Below are 17,428 nucleotides of genomic sequence, written 5' to 3'. Positions count from 1 at the left end.
CGTACAACCAGGGAATCGAAACCACGGCAGTTGACTCAATGACAGACCTTATGATACAGCGCACGCGTGCTAACCATTCGGCAATCAAACCCCTCAACTCAATTAAAAGGAGAGTTATTGTGTCCCAAAAAGTGTGATGGACAGACAGACAGACAGACAGACGAACCCATTTTAATAGTCCCCTGCTTTCTTTGAAAGGAAGGGATAATTAGTAAATACCAACTCAAAGTGGACTCAATTATGTATGTGGACAGCCTTCTGAAACGGTTGTCAGAGAAAGTTCATCAGGATTTTCCAGCGTGGTTCCCCCTTCTCAGTGGTGCAGGATGGAGGGCCTGGCCAGTGACAATGTATAGTCATTTGAATGAGACAAAAAAACAAGGTGGGGGACTATGGGGCAAATAATTCTGAGTAGCAACAAGGCGGGGGACTATGGGGCAAATAATTCTGAGTAAATTCTGACTTAAGTCAGAATGTTTTGTGAAACCAGGACCTGGTTTTCCCCCTTTCGGTGGTGCCAGATGGAATGTTGGCAATGAAAAGTGTTGTCATTTGGAAGGAACGGAAAACCTTGATCCCATGTGTACCACTGTATGGTATATGCTCCTCTTCATTAACTTTGTGCAGAAAGTGATCCATTGATAGTTGGAAATAGAAAAAAGAGAAAGCTGTAGTGCCACCATCCAGGCAAAGTTACTCTCATAGCACACTGTATTAGTTACATTACTAAGACAATCACTGACCCAATTTAATACAAATCCATGCTGCACAATTTTAACCTAAATTTCAATAACTCTACTTTAAACCCCTGGAATAAACCAGTTCCAAAACTACTAATATGCAAAGTGCATACACTTTAGATTATGAGGTCTGTCATCGAGTCAAATGGGCCTTTTCTGTGGGTCCTTCCAGTTAACTCCCATTGACAAACACCCCTAACTGTAAGCAAATTGCGGAAATAAAATTAAACCATATGTTAGTACCAAAATGACCTAGTTTGTGTTTAGTGGAGGTTATACTCCATTTCTTTCTCTAACGGAAGGCGAGAAATCATTGAAGAATAAAAACTGCTCAAAATGATCTAATCTGTTTTTAGTGGACGTTGAACCCCATTTTGCTCTTGATTTTTACAATATTGTACAAAACATGTTAGTCCCAAAATGACTCTGTCTATGTTGAGTGGACTTTAAACCCCATTTCTCCGTGTGTAATTTGAAAAATAAAATAATGCTTGAAATGACCAAGTCTATTTTGAGTAGACGTTAAACCCATTTCTCTCGTTCTAGGATTTAAGAGGAGAAATCATTGAAGAATAAAAATGGCCTACTTTGTGGTCAGTGGAAGTCCCTTCCCTTCCACGCTCTCGTAAGACAAGAAATCGTTAAAGAATAAAAACTGTTGTATAGGAAACAGTGGAATTTATTATATGATGACACAAGTTATAATAATATTACAACCACTGACATAGATAACAATTAGTATAGGAAAATATTTAACAAACTGTTTTCAAACTTTTCTTACATGATTGCTAATTAATTAATTCCAGACTCAGTTTATGTTATTATTTTGATTCTAGTCAAAGTTTGAATTTGAGAAATCTTTATACATTTAACTCAACTCTTAGTTGTGTTCACAGTAAAAAAAAAGCAGCATGAGACTGAACAAAATATTAATCAATTCATGATTTCAATAATAGGAGACCGGTAATTAATAGCTTAACATCTACAAAAATATCTGGGTGAAGTATGGCTGCATCAAACCTGCAGGAATTCTCAGAAACTCATCAGCAGACCAGTACACAATGATTTCAAATGAAAAATAATTACTTTATATTTTACCCATGGGTCAGTCCGGTAAAACACTAATATTTTTTGACAAAGGCATCTAAATCTATCTTACGTTGATTTCGCAAGAAGCTGATGATTTCCTTTGTATAAAAGGGTAATATTTATTCAAACTTAGGACTGCTGCCAGAAAATCAGACAAGTCCTAATTTATCAATCCATTGTTATGCCTTTTTTCCATGTGCACATTTTCATCGGTTTTAGGTGAAGGGTTCCATTACATTAGCATTACACCAACTTTTTCACCGGCCAAAATGTGTACATTGAAAGCAGCCCCAAGTATATAAGGAACATGATTTCAGAATTTCTGGCATCAGACCACTGATGACTTACTGTAAGATTATAGATATTGGAATAAGACATTTTATTAATTGGGAATAAATCTTTTAACAAATGGAATTTTAAAAAAAAGAGAGAAAAGAAAACAAATTTCATACATATATACATACTACACACAGTTACATCCCAATAAAGTTTTATACAGAAAAAAAAAGACAAATGAAATATTAACAAATTGATTTTAAAATATAATAATGTCCAACACAGAACAAAATATTGTGTTTCTTAATTAAAACAATTATTATTGCAGAGAGTGGCCACATATCTCATTCATCAAAACATTTGTTAACAATCACCATATCTCAAATGTAACAGAAAATTTTGTGTTCATGCTTTCTCAATAGCAATTTAAGATAAACAGAAATTACTTACAAATAATCCTGTTATAAATATAATTATTTCAATTAATGAATGATGTTTGATAAACTAGATATAAAAGCAAGCCACTGTTCACATAAAATGCTAAACACCACTTTTGTTGTCTTATTGTGAAATTATGTGCTCATGTTTAACAAATGCACCGTCTCCGTTCTAACTGACTAAGTAGCTTCATTCATAAAATAATAAATGCACCGTCTCCGTTCTAACTGACTAAGTAGCTTCATTCATAAAATATTAATTAAAGTACATGTAATGCATTATGTAAGATTTAGATAAAGAACTGGACATTCGTGCTATAAAAGTTCAAAAATAGATGAAATGTATTGAAAATTTCATTTAAATTACTTTATTCTGGGTGAAGTTATTATGGCTGTTTGAAAGATGTAAGGTAGATTGTTTATTATCGTATAATTATAGATTATTCATTTTATTGTTAAATTTTGCGGATGTTCAAATCCATTGAAATCTCTTCCATCGATAGGCTAGAGAGTTGATTATAGGCTTATCATCTGAATAAATGTCTAAATAATTTATATAACATTTAAAGCCAAAAAAAGAGCTGTAAATAGGCAGATTTAGCTCTTAGATAACGCATGCTTATAGGTGGCATATATAGGTCACTCTATACAACAAAGAGCACAATTTGGACTAGTATTCATTCACAACTACAATATATTAATAAAACCACCGCTAATTTTCATTGGCTAGGAAAGTGAAATCTTCAACTGAATAAAGACACGACCCCAGACTTTTTTATATTTAATTGTACAAATAGCAATAATGATCAACAATTATTATCACATTATTATATAGATTAATAAATAAAGTCTTTACACTTTAAATGAAAAATATTTTACAATTTAGTTTTGCCCAAGGAGTCTTATATGTAAGCATATCAAGCGTTTTGTAACATGCAACATTCACATAGATAAAAGTTTAAAGACATCTCACAATTATATATTGATTTCAGTTATACCTGTCAAAATGAGGAAAAGAAAAATCTTCCCAATAAATATTTTACTCAACTTTTATGATCGACTTGTATATAAATGATCAAACAGCTTCAAAAGCCATGATGCAAGTAGTAGATTATATAATTGACAATATGTAAATATGTACAATGTTAATCTATGGACAATAAGCTGAATGTAGAGAGTATAATCTGACTGAATGTTTACAAGGTGTTTTATTTCCACTGGTTTTGACAATAGTATACAACATCAGATTTACCATCTCAAATAAGTGGATAATTTTTACCAACTCAAATAAGTTGATCATCTTTACCATCTCAGATTAATGTAGGCCAACCATTTTTACAATTTAACTGTAAGTAAGTAGAATAACAAAACAATAACAATATCATAGAATTTTACTCTAAATGGTGTATTCATAAAGTTAACCGTGAAAGAATGGACTGTGTGCAAATATTCCTCTTTTAGAAACCCTGTGACAGGAAATGGAATAAAACTGTTAGTATCAAGCATGTTAATGAAGATGTGCATACCTTGTGCATAGTGTTACAAAGGAAATTTTGTCTGACCAGCACACTGTAGTTTATTCTTATTTTGATTTCCGTAAAAGAAAGAAGACATGGGGTTTAACATCGACACATTTCAGTACTAACACAATTCAATGGGTCTTTAGCAGTGGGAGGAAACCGGACGTTGGACAGACAATGTTACTCCTTGTACAGATGGGGAATCGAACCACGCCACTTGACTCTCAATGACAGACCATATGGTCTAAGACATACCTTGGACCATTCGCCCCCACCTCCTCCCTCCCAAACGCCCATGTCGATATCAAGGTCATCAGAATTTAAATATGAACCTACCTTAATTCTGCATCTGTGTGAATATTTCTGTAGCTTGGCTGGTCGCTGGCATCTCAACGTTTGGTTGCATGGCAAACTGAACTGGCTGTCCATCTTCCTGGACAATGGCGTGTGTGACATCATTACCATCTGCAGCTTGTACAATAATAATAGTCTCCTGACCACCATCGGTTTGTAGAGTGGTGAATGTCTGTCCTTGTAGCATACCGGCATCTGTAACAACTGTCGCAAAATCAGCTTCTTGAACTGTTGCATATACAGTAGTTGTCCCATCCTCATTCTTCACCTCCGTCATCTCTGTTACATTCTCATCTTCCATCGATTCTTCAATCTCATCAGGATCATCAGGAGCTTCCTCTTCAATCTTCTTGATATAAGCTTGCATAGCTTTAGCAGCTTCACCATGAGCCACATGAACTTTACCAATATGTTCCAAGAGAAGCTTCTTTCGTTTAAAAGTTTCATGACACATGTCGCACATATAGGGAGAGAGTTTTTTGTGGACAAGCTGAATGTGAGACATCAAGTTGGATTTGTTATTGAAACATCTACCACAATCAGTACATTTGTGTGGTTTCTCTCCAGTATGAATCAACATATGACGATCAACATGGTATTTCTTGGTGAATCTTTTTTCACATACTGAGCAGATAAAGATTTTCTGGTTAGGCGACTTCCATCCTTCATGAACTCTCTTAGTGTGTCCGATCAAAGCTCCAAGAGTTTTGAAAGCAGCTTTACAAACGCTACATAAATACTGCCTGGTGTGGAGATGCATTCCCTTGATGTGAGTGTTGAGATTACCTCTGAAGGCTGAAGAGTAGTCACAATGAGGACATTTATATGGTTTACGACCCGAATGGACAGTTCTCATGTGGGAACTCATACCGGTCTTGAGAACCACCTTCCCACAGATTGGACATGGAATCTGCATTCTGTTCTGTTGGTGAAGCTCCATGTGGCGTTTCATACTTTTGGTTTGCTTACCACATTCAGTACAAGTCTCTCCAATTTCCTCAGATACTTGGGTGGAAACCTTCATGATCCTTTCTCTCCATTTGGCATTTCTCATCTCTTCGTCGTAATCAGCTTCTTCCTGATGCTTGCTTTTGATGTGTTTCACAAGACCAATAAAAGCTCGATCACAAAAAGGACATTTCAAGGCCTCCTCAGTATTTCTCTTGATTGACTTGCGCTTAGGTTCAGTATCTTCAAAGAGTGAAATGTCATTTTCTCTTCGTCTTCGTTTTGGGTTCTCATCATCATCATCAAACAAACCTTCATCTTCTAGATCCACATTCAGAGGACCAAACTTCTTTTTCTTGAGTCGAGGGTCAGTCTGCGTCTGTACAGTTCTCTTGCCAGGTGATTCATGAACTAATTCAAATTCAATAAATGGAACTTCGTCAGCTGGTGGTTGAGCTGTTTGTGTTGATTGTGAGGACATGACAGCATCCTCATCTTCATCAATCTGATCAATACTGTAAATGTCACTTGAGGTGCCTGGTGTGCTGGGAGTTCTTCGACCACGTCTTGCCGGAGACATTGATGGCGTGTTGAAATTGTCTGTGTCCATAAAGATTGGTTCTTCTTTGACATTGTGAGGTGAAGTGCCAACTTCAGAACCTTTTGACTTTTTCTTGACAGGAGTAACTGGTGTTTCAGGTGTAGTAGGAGTTTCAGGAGCAGTAGGCTCTTCTGCTGCCATCTTTTCTGGAGATTCCTCTGACTCATCTCTTGTTCTCTTTCTTCCTTTCTTATTTCCAGAATCTTCAACTTTGATTGGTGTTTGAACTGGTGTAAGCGCCTCTTCCTCCTCATTATCAATTTTCTTTTTAGGACGTCCTCGACCTCTTGGAGTTTCTTTGTTTTCTTCTTCCACTGGTTTAGTCTTAGCCTCCTTCGCTTTAACACTTTTTGTTGGTGAAGTGGGATTAGATTCATCACTTTCAACACCCTTCAAAGAACGGCGACTGACCCTTTTAGGAGTTTCTTTCTGAATTGTATCATTGGATTTTCGTTTTTCAGCTTCTCCTTCCTGTTCTACATCTTCCTCAGATTTTTTAGGTCTTCCTCTTCCTTTAGGCTTCTCACCTTCAAGCGGTGTTTCCTCTTTTCTTGTACGTCCTCTTCTTTCAGGTGTTTCTTTAACATCCTTTTGCTTCTTGGTGCTTTTTGGTGTGTCTGTTTCCTCACTTTCAGTGTCTTTTTTAGGTCTTCCCCTTTTTCCTTTGACTTCTTCCGGTTCTGACTCCTTATCTTCATCGACAGTTTCTTTTCTTGGACGACCTCTGCCCTTTTTGACTGTTTCTTCTGCTTGTTCATCCTCTTCCTTGCTCTCTTTCCTTGGCCTTCCACGACCTTTTTTCTCTGACCCTTCAACTTCAATGGTAACATTAATTTCATCTGCTTCAGCTTCTTTAACTGACTTCCCTTTCTTGCCTTTCTTAGAACTTACAACAGCTGATTCTTTACCTTCAGCTACATCTGCATCTTTCTTCGCTGCTTGTCTGGCACTCCTCTTTCTTGGGGATTCTTCTGTTTCCTTATTTTTTTCTTCTTCTAGTGGAATGGCTTCTTCTTTAATAATTTCTTCTTCGACAACAGGTTTAATAATGGTCGGGACAGTTTCGTCATCATCTCCAGTAGTTGTGGCTGTTTCTCTTTCCATAACAGCTTCCCTTATCTCTTCAGCAGTTTTGGATTCATTGAAGGATTGATCTGGAGTTTCATCCATTTCCTCATCGTCGTCAGCATCATCATCTAAACTGATAATACGTGTCTCGCCATCATCGTCAGCCATTGTAATCACTTCACCACGTTTTAACTTTTGGCTTCCGCTTACAATATCCTCATCTTCATCATCACTATAATTATAATTAATTTTTTCTGGTGGTATTTCTGTCTCTTCATCAGAGTGTTCTTCGTGTTGCTGGGTTTCTATAACAGTTTCTTCTTGTGTGGCTTCCTCTTCTCGGGGGGCTTCCTCTTGAGGGGCTTCCTCTTCTTGAGAGGCTTCCTCTTCTTGAGAGGCTTCCTCTTCTTGTGTGGCTGAAACAGTTGATGTTGTTGCTGGAGATGAACTCACAACAGTAACAGGTTGGGAAATAATCTGATTTCCAGCACCAACAGCAACTTGGACTTCAGTACCATCAGGTCTCTGAATAACCACCTGCCCCTGAAACTGCATGTCTTTTAAAGATTGAGCAACTTGTTGTTCCAATGTGTCCTCAGAGTCACCCAAGGTCTGCAACACAACTTGCTGAGGTTCTGCACTGCCAGATTCTGTAACTATATAATCTTGTGATACTGGGACTGTCTCTACTACTGTATAGCCTGTTTGATCCATGAATCCACCTGCTTGTTCTGAAGCAATGACCTCCATGGCTTCCCCATCAGCTGTGTATGCAACTTGAACACCTTCTGAAACTGGTACAGTTGTTACATATTGACCGTCGGCTGTTAATATTTGGTTTTCTGCCATTCCTGCCGATTCTCCACCTAAAGCTACTCCAGAGACGGCACCAAATACTGTCTGTGCTGCCATACCAACTGCACCACTCTGATGATCTCCAGTGACAACTTCTCCAGTCGGTTGTCCATTGGCATCAACTACCACATATTGATGCTGTATATCTCCACCAGCCAAATCCATTCCACCATCTTCCTGCATCAAAGTTTTCGGTATTTCTTGTGTCTGAATAACTTGAGCATCAGACAGAGCTACTGTGTCTCCAAATCCACCGTTTGTGGCAACAGCCTCGGTAGTTTGTGTTTCTTCTATTCCTTCCATGCCAACTCTGAAAATAGAAGAAAACAAACATTAAATAAACTTGAAGTGGCATTTAACATTGAGGAACACATTAAACAGAACAAAATATTTATGTGAAATCACTCACTGGTTTTATTCTAAAAGCATGACATTTCAACATAGTTTACAGTGCAGTCTCGATTGTCATTGCTATGACTGTCAACCATATTTAATCATATGATTGAAACTATTTGAAGTTCTAGAGAGTCTTTTTTACGGCTGCAACGATACACCAGGCCACAACACGATATACATCACAATTCATATCCTACCAAACAATTAATATCGTGATATGGGAAATAAATTTAAACGAGAGCATCGCTATCGCTGCAATATACGTCTACATTCCTGCTTTGATTCATATGGTACTTTTTAAAATAAAGAAGGCTATGCATTGGGTTTGTTTTGCCAAATTTACAGACTAAATATTTAACAAAACCTGGGTGTGACACCCCCCTGGGGGTCGGGACATGCACCAAAATAAATGGTTGCTATTCTTACGGTATAAGGAATAAACATGCCAAGATCCAAGATGATCCATTCAGATTCAGAATTCAAGCCTTGGGCGTGGCTCTGTCCCTGGGGCTTGGACATGGACCAATATAAATAGGTACAACCCTATGATAGATCATACTGAATTGGAACCAAATATGTTAATAATTGCAACCTGTCGTTTACATTTATTTACAGACAAAATATTAACAAAAAGTGGGTGTGGCACCGTCCAAGGGGGGCTGACCACGTACCAAAACCAATAGTTCCCATCCTTGGGCCAAGGGGGCGGACCATAAGTATACTAAGTTCCAAGATAATCCAGGCCTTCAGGCTCTAAAAACCAAAAAATGGGCGTGGCTTTGCCCCTGAGGTCGGGACATGCACCAAAATCAACAGTTTTTGCCCTTAGATAAGGAATACATATGCCAAGTTTCAAGATGATCCATTCAGAATTGCAGCCAGTATACGATAAACACAAAAAAGGGCGTGGCTCTGTCCCTAGGAGTCGGGACATGCACCAAAATCAATAGTTGCTGTCTATAGACTACAACTACAAGGAACACTTACATCAAGTTCCAAGACGATCGCTTAAAAATTGTGGCTTGTGTAGGCAACACACAGACACACAAAGTAACAATGGGTGTGGCTCAGCCCCTGGGGGTTGGGCATTCAGCAAAAACAATAGGATCATCCTTAGGGTATAAGGAATAGGTATGTAAAGTTTCAAAAGGATCTGTAAAGAATTGAGGCAAAAAGACACGCATAAAAACTGGGCGTGGCTCTGTCCCAGGGGGATCGAGCATGCACCAAAAATAATAGAGGTCATCCTTAGGGTATAAGGAATAAGTATGATATGAAACTGTTTCAAGATGATCCATTAAAAATTGCGGCCTGTAGGCGACACACAGAGAGAAAACAGGCATGGCTCTACCCCTGGGGGTTGGGCATGCACCAAAAACAATAGCGGTGATACTTAGGGTATAAGAAATACGTATCCAAAGTTTCAAGATGATCCGTTAAGAAATGTGTCCTGTATATGACAAACAAACAAATACAATAAATGGGCGTGGCTCTGCGTCTGGAGATCGGGCACGCACAAAAAAATACTAGGGGTCATCTTTAGGGTATAACTATAATGAAAAAGTATACAAAGTTTCAAGACAATCCATTAAGAATTGTGCTCTGTAGGCAACCCACAGACAGACACACACAGACAGATCATGGTAATATTATATACTTTTACACTTTTTGCGTGCACTATTCAAACGATTTTTTTTACAATAAAGGGCCATAATTCAAGAAGTATCGATCCGATATGCGCAATTATCGAAAGGAACCAAGATCTTTAGGTTATAAACATGTATTTCAAGTTTCATCTAAATCAGATAAAAATTGTGTCCTCTAGGATTCACAACCTTGATATATCATATAATATTTGCATATGCGGGGCGGCTATTTTTTCTGGCAGTTTTGGTCTGATTTTTGGGTTATAAACATGTTTTTCAAGTTTCATCAAAATCGGATCAAAATTGTGGCCTCTAGAGGGTCCACAACCTTGATATACCATAAATTTACACTATTTGCGTCTGAGAGACGGCCATTTTGTCCGGCAGTTTTGGTCCGATTTGTACGAAAATCGAACTCAACCATCTTTCCGATTTAACGGTGATATATTCAACCGGTTTTTTTTTTAAATCGAATAAAAACTGTGACCTCTAAAGGGACCACAAGCTAAAAACGTGATTTTTCATATAATCAAGGGGCATAATTTAGGAAGTTACGATCCAATATTCGTAAATATCAAAAGTAACCAAGATTTCTGAAATCGGCTTGTTATGTATAACTAACTATCAATACTACACTGTGGTCCCAGTCCCCATCTTGTGTAGCCTTTCTGTGGTGGGGAGTGTGTGGCCAGGTGGTCATTTTATTTGTAACGAAACAGTTACACGACATGGTTATTTTGTCACATAGTCTAGTAAACAACCTGTGCCGAAGTCAATGATGATGCCTATTTTTCCACCCTGGATACACTTATTCCAAATAGCTTATTCAACAAGGGTTGTAAATTAGTCTTATTTAAGATTTATAGGGTGTCGTATGCACCTATAGTTTGCTCTAATAGAGCTGAACCAAGTTCTGTGTTCAACCTCAAATAACAAATTCTTAATTAAAGTTACATTAGTTAAAGAGTTTAATAAAGAGTTGGTCATTCTTGCTATAATAATTCAAAAATAGAGATGATGAAAAAAGAAAATATTGAAAATTTCAGTCAAATTACTTCATTCTCAGCCAAGTTATCATTGTTTGTAGTTTTGACAAGATGTGTGTCTAGAGTAGAATACTTTGGATAAACTAGTCTTAAAAACTAAGGGGGGGGGGGGGTGCTGATTGGGTAGCCGATGTATCATAACCTTTGTCACTGAATCTAGTTGCATGGTTTCGATTCCCCGCTTGCACATGACAAGGAGTAGGGTTGCCTGTCCAGCCTTGTGGGTATTTCTCCGGGCCCTCCAGTTTCCTCCCACTGCTTAAGATGCCTACGTACAAGCCAATTATTGAAATAAAATTGAATATGTTAGTCTCAAAATGACCTAGTTTGTGCCAAGTAGATTTTAAACCCCATTTCTCTCTCTATCTCAAAAATGAAGACCTGTCACTTAGTTGGTGATGGGTAATAGACAACTAAACACAACCATGCGACAAGTAATGAAATATTTTACAAACTAACATTTTACATTGTGGTCAAGTCTGGACATAAGGCCCCTGTCAGACTTTGTCAGGCTCAAGTTATCTTGCAAGGTAGGCTTATACATTATAATAAATGTGTAAAGTGTTGTGAATATGTTATAATTTGTGTCTTTGATGGTGCCTTATGTCCAGGCTTGATGGTGGGTGGAGTAATATACCAGACCGGTATGTGATTTTACCATGAATATAGTTAATAGTAAGTGCAGGGGGACTATGTACACCACACACAAACAAAAATACATGTACAAGACAAAACAAGCCAACAGTGAGGCTGATGTCCCCCGCCGAAATAGGAAAATAATTAGAGGACACATATAAATTTATCACAAATTATCTTTTACAAAGTATTGAACAATCAAACAGTATATCTTTACTTATAGTCTAAGCATACAATGTTTTTGATGGAATAATTATAGCATATTAAGGGGAAAACATGCTCTATGCCTACAGATCTAGAGTTTGGTTGTATCAACGGGTCTATTTTCCATCTTGCTGCAAGTTGTGCAAAGTTCACTGTTTTCTTTCTGTCATTAAATGTCAATTCATTATTGCATACTACATATTTAATTAATTTATAATAGTTCTCACTTAATTAGAACTAAAGTTATCGTGTCCCAAAGCATCAACCAATCAAATTGCTTATCTCTGCTTACCCTAAGCGGAAAATGCTCATCTTCGAACTCCATCAAGGCATTGACCTAATCAACACATACACCAAGTTTGAACATTCTAGCTCAATTAGGAAGAGAGTTATCGTGCCCCAAAGTATCAACCAATCAAATTGCTTATCTCTGCTTACCCTAAGCGGAAAATGCTCATCTTCGAACTCCATCAAGGCATTGACCTAATAAACACATACACCAAGTTTGAACATTCTAGCTCAATTAAAAGTTATCGTGTCCCAAAGCATCAACCAATCAAATTGCTTATCTCTGCTTACCCTAAGCGGAAAATGCTCATCTTCGAACTCCATCAAGGCATTGACCTAATCAACACATACACCAAGTTTGAACATTCTAGCAGTTCTCACTTAATTAGAACTAAAGTTATCGTGTCCCAAAGCATCAACCAATCAAATTGCTTATCTCTGCTTACCCTAAGCGGAAAATGCTCATCTTCGAACTCCATCAAGGCATTGACCTAATCAACACATACACCAAGTTTGAACATTCTAGCTCAATTAGGAAGAGAGTTATCGTGCCCCAAAGTATCAACCAATCAAATTGCTTATCTCTGCTTACCCTAAGCGGAAAATGCTCATCTTCGAACTCCATCAAGGCATTGACCTAATAAACACATACACCAAGTTTGAACATTCTAGCTCAATTAAAAGTTATCGTGTCCCAAAGCATCAACCAATCAAATTGCTTATCTCTGCTTACCCTAAGCGGAAAATGCTCATCTTCGAACTCCATCAAGGCATTGACCTAATCAACACATACACCAAGTTTGAACATTCTAGCCCAATTAGGAAGAGAGTTATCGTGTCCCAAAGCATCAACCAATCAAATTGCTTATCTCTGCTTACCCTAAGCGGAAAATGCTCATCTTCGAACTCCATCAAGGCATTGACCTAATAAACACATACACCAAGTTTGAACATTCTAGCTCAATTAGGAAGAGAGTTATTGTGTCCCAAAAAGTGTGACGGACAGACAGACAGACAGACAGACAGACAGACGGACGAACCCATTTTAATAGTCCCCTGCTTTCTTCGAAAGGCGGGGGACAACTACGGATAAGACACAATATATAGACATCACAGACAACAAACGTACACTTCAGATCAAGTGAATAGATCCAGGGGGCTAGCAGTAAGCACCCACTGCGCTGTACAAGAAAAACATAACAGAACTAATGCGAACGATCTTGACAATGGTCGTCTCTTCAATGCCAATGGCAAGTCTGCCATAAAGATGCATTATGCAAGATTCAGATAAGGAGCTGGATGTTCTTGCTAGAAATATTATAATTAATATTAATAGTTTCAAAATACATAATTGAAAATTTCTTTCAAAATAATGTACTATATTCTGAGCGATGTTATCATTGTTTAAACTTTTGACATAGATTGTTTATTATTGTAGCAACGTTACTTATTAATCGAGAATCAAACCTCAGTTCTCCATTTTTAAATTAAATTATTTATAATATGGCGATCATATTTTAATCTGTGTGTATAAATTTAAATAACACTTGAAACCAATATAAGGACCTGTAGGCATATTTAGATAAGGGGGTCACGGTGGCTAAGTGGGTAAGATGCTGGCTCGCTAGTCTGGAGGTTGAGTGTTCAATCCCTGCATTGGCCGAGAAAGTTCATCCAGATTTTCCGACATGGTTCCCCCCTTGTCAGTCACAGTGATGCAGGACGGAGGGACAGCTGTCTAGTCGATCGTATAGAATGAAAAACCGATGTCCTGTGTACACATTGATGTGCATGTAAAAGATCCCTTCACAGTTGGAATTCGATATAAGTATAAGAGTAGGCCATAGTGCCATTGTCCAGGCAAAATTTCCCTCATAGCACTGTGTGGTGTATGCCGTCTTCATTAGCCCAGTTTGGAGCAGAACAGTAGGACGTTAAACCCCATTTCATTTCAATTTATTTATCTAGGATAATAATCAATTGATTTTAAGTGGCTTAGTCATAGTGAGGCATCAACCATCCAAAAAATAACCACCATGGCATTCAAAATAGAATTTCAAAGCAGTTATGTTCGGCGAAATACGCCAGAAGTCTCAATCCAATGACAATCTCTAGTGTCTGGTTATTCTAGTCTACACCGATAGTATTTATTGCGCATGTTCTCCAGATAAGAATATGGGGGTCACCGTTTGACATGACTTGTGGAACATGTTTAACCTCGTTCTTCGAGTCACTTGCTACAAATTGCACTGAAACGCATTATGGTACACGATTCGTGTACCAATCGTAACATGTTTTTTTTGTCTTAAATATATGATATCAGAAGCCCATCTTTTTCCGGTAAGATCACAACACCAATGTTGATTAAAATTGACTAATAATTCGTGTTTTCATTGTCAAAGGTTTTGGATGATATTGAGTTAGAGACTTAGCTACTTTAAAATCTCTGTGCTGGCTTGATCACAATCAGTAAATTCTATATCATTTATAAGAATTCAATTTCAACTATCTACTTTAGGATTTCTTTTATAAATAATAGGCCTATAATAATAATAAATTATTAAATAGATCAGATAAGAGTATCATTCAAGCAAGAAACGCATGTGAAATTTATATTTTATTTGTTGGGGTTTTTTTTTTTTTTTGTGACACTTTTTATGTAACGTATAATATACGTGTTGTTATTGCATAGGCCTCGCTCAAGCTGATAACCCACTCATAATAGACAGTCGTTGGCTGTGGTTTACCAGATATGACGGGTCATCATGACCTATCCGTCACAAGCCAGAAAAAGCCGCTTTGCGTCCAGTTCCCTATTTGACCTTGAATTAAAAGAGCTAAATCAATTTATTTTCACGATGAAAGCTGTGTTTATTAGTAGTTACCAGCTCTTTTCGTTGATAAAATTAACTTTGTTCGTATTAGTTTCACAAATCAAAGGGAATTTACTCCGCCACGGAAATAAAAATCTCGGCCACGCTTCCCTCTCAAAACTAGTACTACTAGCCGCCATATTGTTGCTTTGTCTGCATTTTTAATGTAGGTTGTATTTCCGTCATTTATATATTTCAATCTTCGTCAATAATTGTCCCATATCAGTTGCCAAACAATTATATAATCCATGAGAACATCTATCAAGAAATTTGGAGAAAGGGGTTTACTCAAGAACTAAAATTGTCGCCCCTGGACAAGGGCAAATAACTGAGTTACTTGGCCATGTTGAAAAAACCGAAGTTCATCAAGCGGCGGTTATCGCCCATAGAATGCTCAGTTTGCCGAAAAGGGCGACTTATTTCTTAATAATACTCACTTTTAAAGAAATGTCATATCAAAGAAAGTTCTGATATGTAAGAACGGGGTCCCTTTGTTGACTTTTTGGATGTTTTTCTTCGTCAAATGTCGACTCGTAGTAAATGAGCAATTTTAGCTGGCTTCTACACGCTCAATGTATTACCCATGATACATCACGGCGAGACCACCTTGTAGACAAGCCCATCCAGACCATAGCCACACATTGCCATTTAATGTTAAAATTCACAATGCGCCTGGACGCCAACGATAAATGACACGTGACGTTCAGGCACGTTCTGAAGCAAAGACATTTTTGATCAATTTAATTTTACGGCCAAAAGTTTCAACATTTGTTTCTTCTGTTAAGTTTTGTCAGTTTGTGGGTTTCTTTCAGCCCGGTTTTCTAACGATAAATTTCAAGAATAAAAACCGAAATGATAGAGTTATTAAACTGTTGTCTGAAAGAAGTTTTAAAAATTACTAAAAATGTCGGCTGTTTAAAGTTTTGAAGAAAATAAAACCAAAAATGATTTAAAACAGAAAAAAAGATATATTTGTGTATAAAATTGTAAGGATAATGAGCGTGCTAAAAGAAAAAAAAAACAGTTGTATAAATTTCTGGAGACTGAGCTGATATTTTAAACATACATTTGCGCATATTGCAAACAAATGCCCCAAAAAAGGCAGTTGAAATATTGTCAATTTAAAAAGAAAATTAGTAAACATTTTTTTATTCAGTAAATATCTGCTGAATTTGGATCTGGGAACTGGCTCACACTGATCCGCAGTGAATATTCGCTAGGCCGCAACAATCACTGATAAGGACTCAATGAGCCACACATATTAACTTTTTCCCTCCGACAAATTAAATTTTAAAACATTTATTTTATGTATTAGAAAAATAAATAAAGACGTTTGAAGTATTTGTAAGTAAAAATTAATTATTTCCTATAATGTAAATGGGTATTAAAATGAGTAAAAGGCGCCATTCTGCTCGAATCAGTAACGTTATGTAAACAACGCATGCGCCATTGAGCCAATGATTGACGCCGCGTGATATGACGTCATGTGTTGAAGACAGTCATCTTTTACAGGGATATTAGAAGACTTTTGCAATACTCTGTGAAACAGATTGGAACAGGCTATGTAGAATCGAAGACGATTTTATAATCTATTTAAAACATTTTCAAACAACAATAGTTTTTGAAGCCTCGCAAATTTCATTTCAATTGATGGGGTTGATGCCCCAAATCAATTTTAAACTAATCTTTTAATCAGATTGCTGCATTTACAAATCAGTACAAATTCGTGGTATTCAATTAAAGGAAAAGTAAAATTAGTATTTATTAGATTTCGGGCACTTTGGTTTGCCCAACTAGATGCAATAATAATTTTTGTTCTCACTTTACCCGTCTATCCAAAAAGTCGGATTTCCCGAAAGTTTGTGAGTCGGTTGGCTGTTCTGCTCCGTCCGACTGGGATAATGAGGGCAAGCATACGCCATACAATGTGCCACACTGATCAAAAGTGAATATTCGCTAGGCCGCTACAATCACTGATAAGGTTGACATCAATGCGACTTAATGAGTCTTAAATATTAACTTTTTTCCACCGACAAATTAAATTCTAAAACATTTTTTTTTATGTATTAGAAAAATAAATAAAGACGTTTGACGTATTTGTTGGTAAAAATTATTTCCTATTTTGTGTAAATGGGTATTAAAATGACTAAAAGGCAGCATTCTGCCCGAAGCAGTAACGTCTTATGTAAACAATGCACGCGCCATTCAACCAATGATTGACGCCGAGTGCTGTGACGGCACGTGTTAAAGGCAGCCATCTTTTACATCGAAATTAGAAGACTCGTAATTCTCCGTAAAACAGATGGACAATGTGCTATGAGATAATTTTTGCCCGGCAGAGGAGGTAGGTTACGGCCTACACTTATATCGAATTCCAACTGCCAAGAGATCTTTTACGTGTACACGAATCTGTACACCGGAGCTCGGTTTTCCGTCCCATCCGAACGACTA

General features: G+C 37.3%; 1 protein-coding gene across 2 annotated transcripts; it reads right to left on the bottom strand.

The window, feature by feature from the left end:
• Positions 1–1,398: 1,398 nt before the first annotated feature.
• LOC126829450 (titin) lies at positions 1,399–15,569 on the bottom strand. 2 transcript variants are annotated; one of them, XM_050559352.2, is made up of 3 exons: positions 15,415–15,569; positions 4,399–8,198; positions 1,399–3,888 (listed from the first exon to the last, which is right to left on the bottom strand). In XM_050559352.2, the coding sequence occupies exon 2, from the start codon at positions 8,189–8,191 to the stop codon at positions 4,400–4,402; it is 3,792 nt and encodes a 1,263-aa protein (XP_050415309.2). In that variant the 5' UTR covers positions 8,192–8,198; positions 15,415–15,569; the 3' UTR covers positions 1,399–3,888; position 4,399. The 2 variants fall into 2 exon arrangements, with proteins under 2 accessions (XP_050415309.2, XP_050415310.2); XM_050559353.2 differs by lacking the exon at positions 15,415–15,569 and adding an exon at positions 14,990–15,345.
• Between the last annotated feature and the right edge of the window lie 1,859 nt (positions 15,570–17,428).

This window comes from Patella vulgata, chromosome 8, assembly GCF_932274485.2.
Source record: "Patella vulgata chromosome 8, xgPatVulg1.2, whole genome shotgun sequence".
NCBI lineage: Eukaryota > Metazoa > Mollusca > Gastropoda > Patellidae > Patella > Patella vulgata.
The sequence above is the reverse complement of the archived record's forward strand: the minus strand, read 5'-3'. Positions and strand labels throughout refer to the sequence as shown.

Excerpts from the sequence above, each read along its gene's own strand:
- LOC126829450 (XM_050559352.2), bottom strand. The coding sequence starts at position 8,191 with ATGGAAGGAATAGAAGAAACACAAACTACCGAGGCTGTTGCCACAAAC.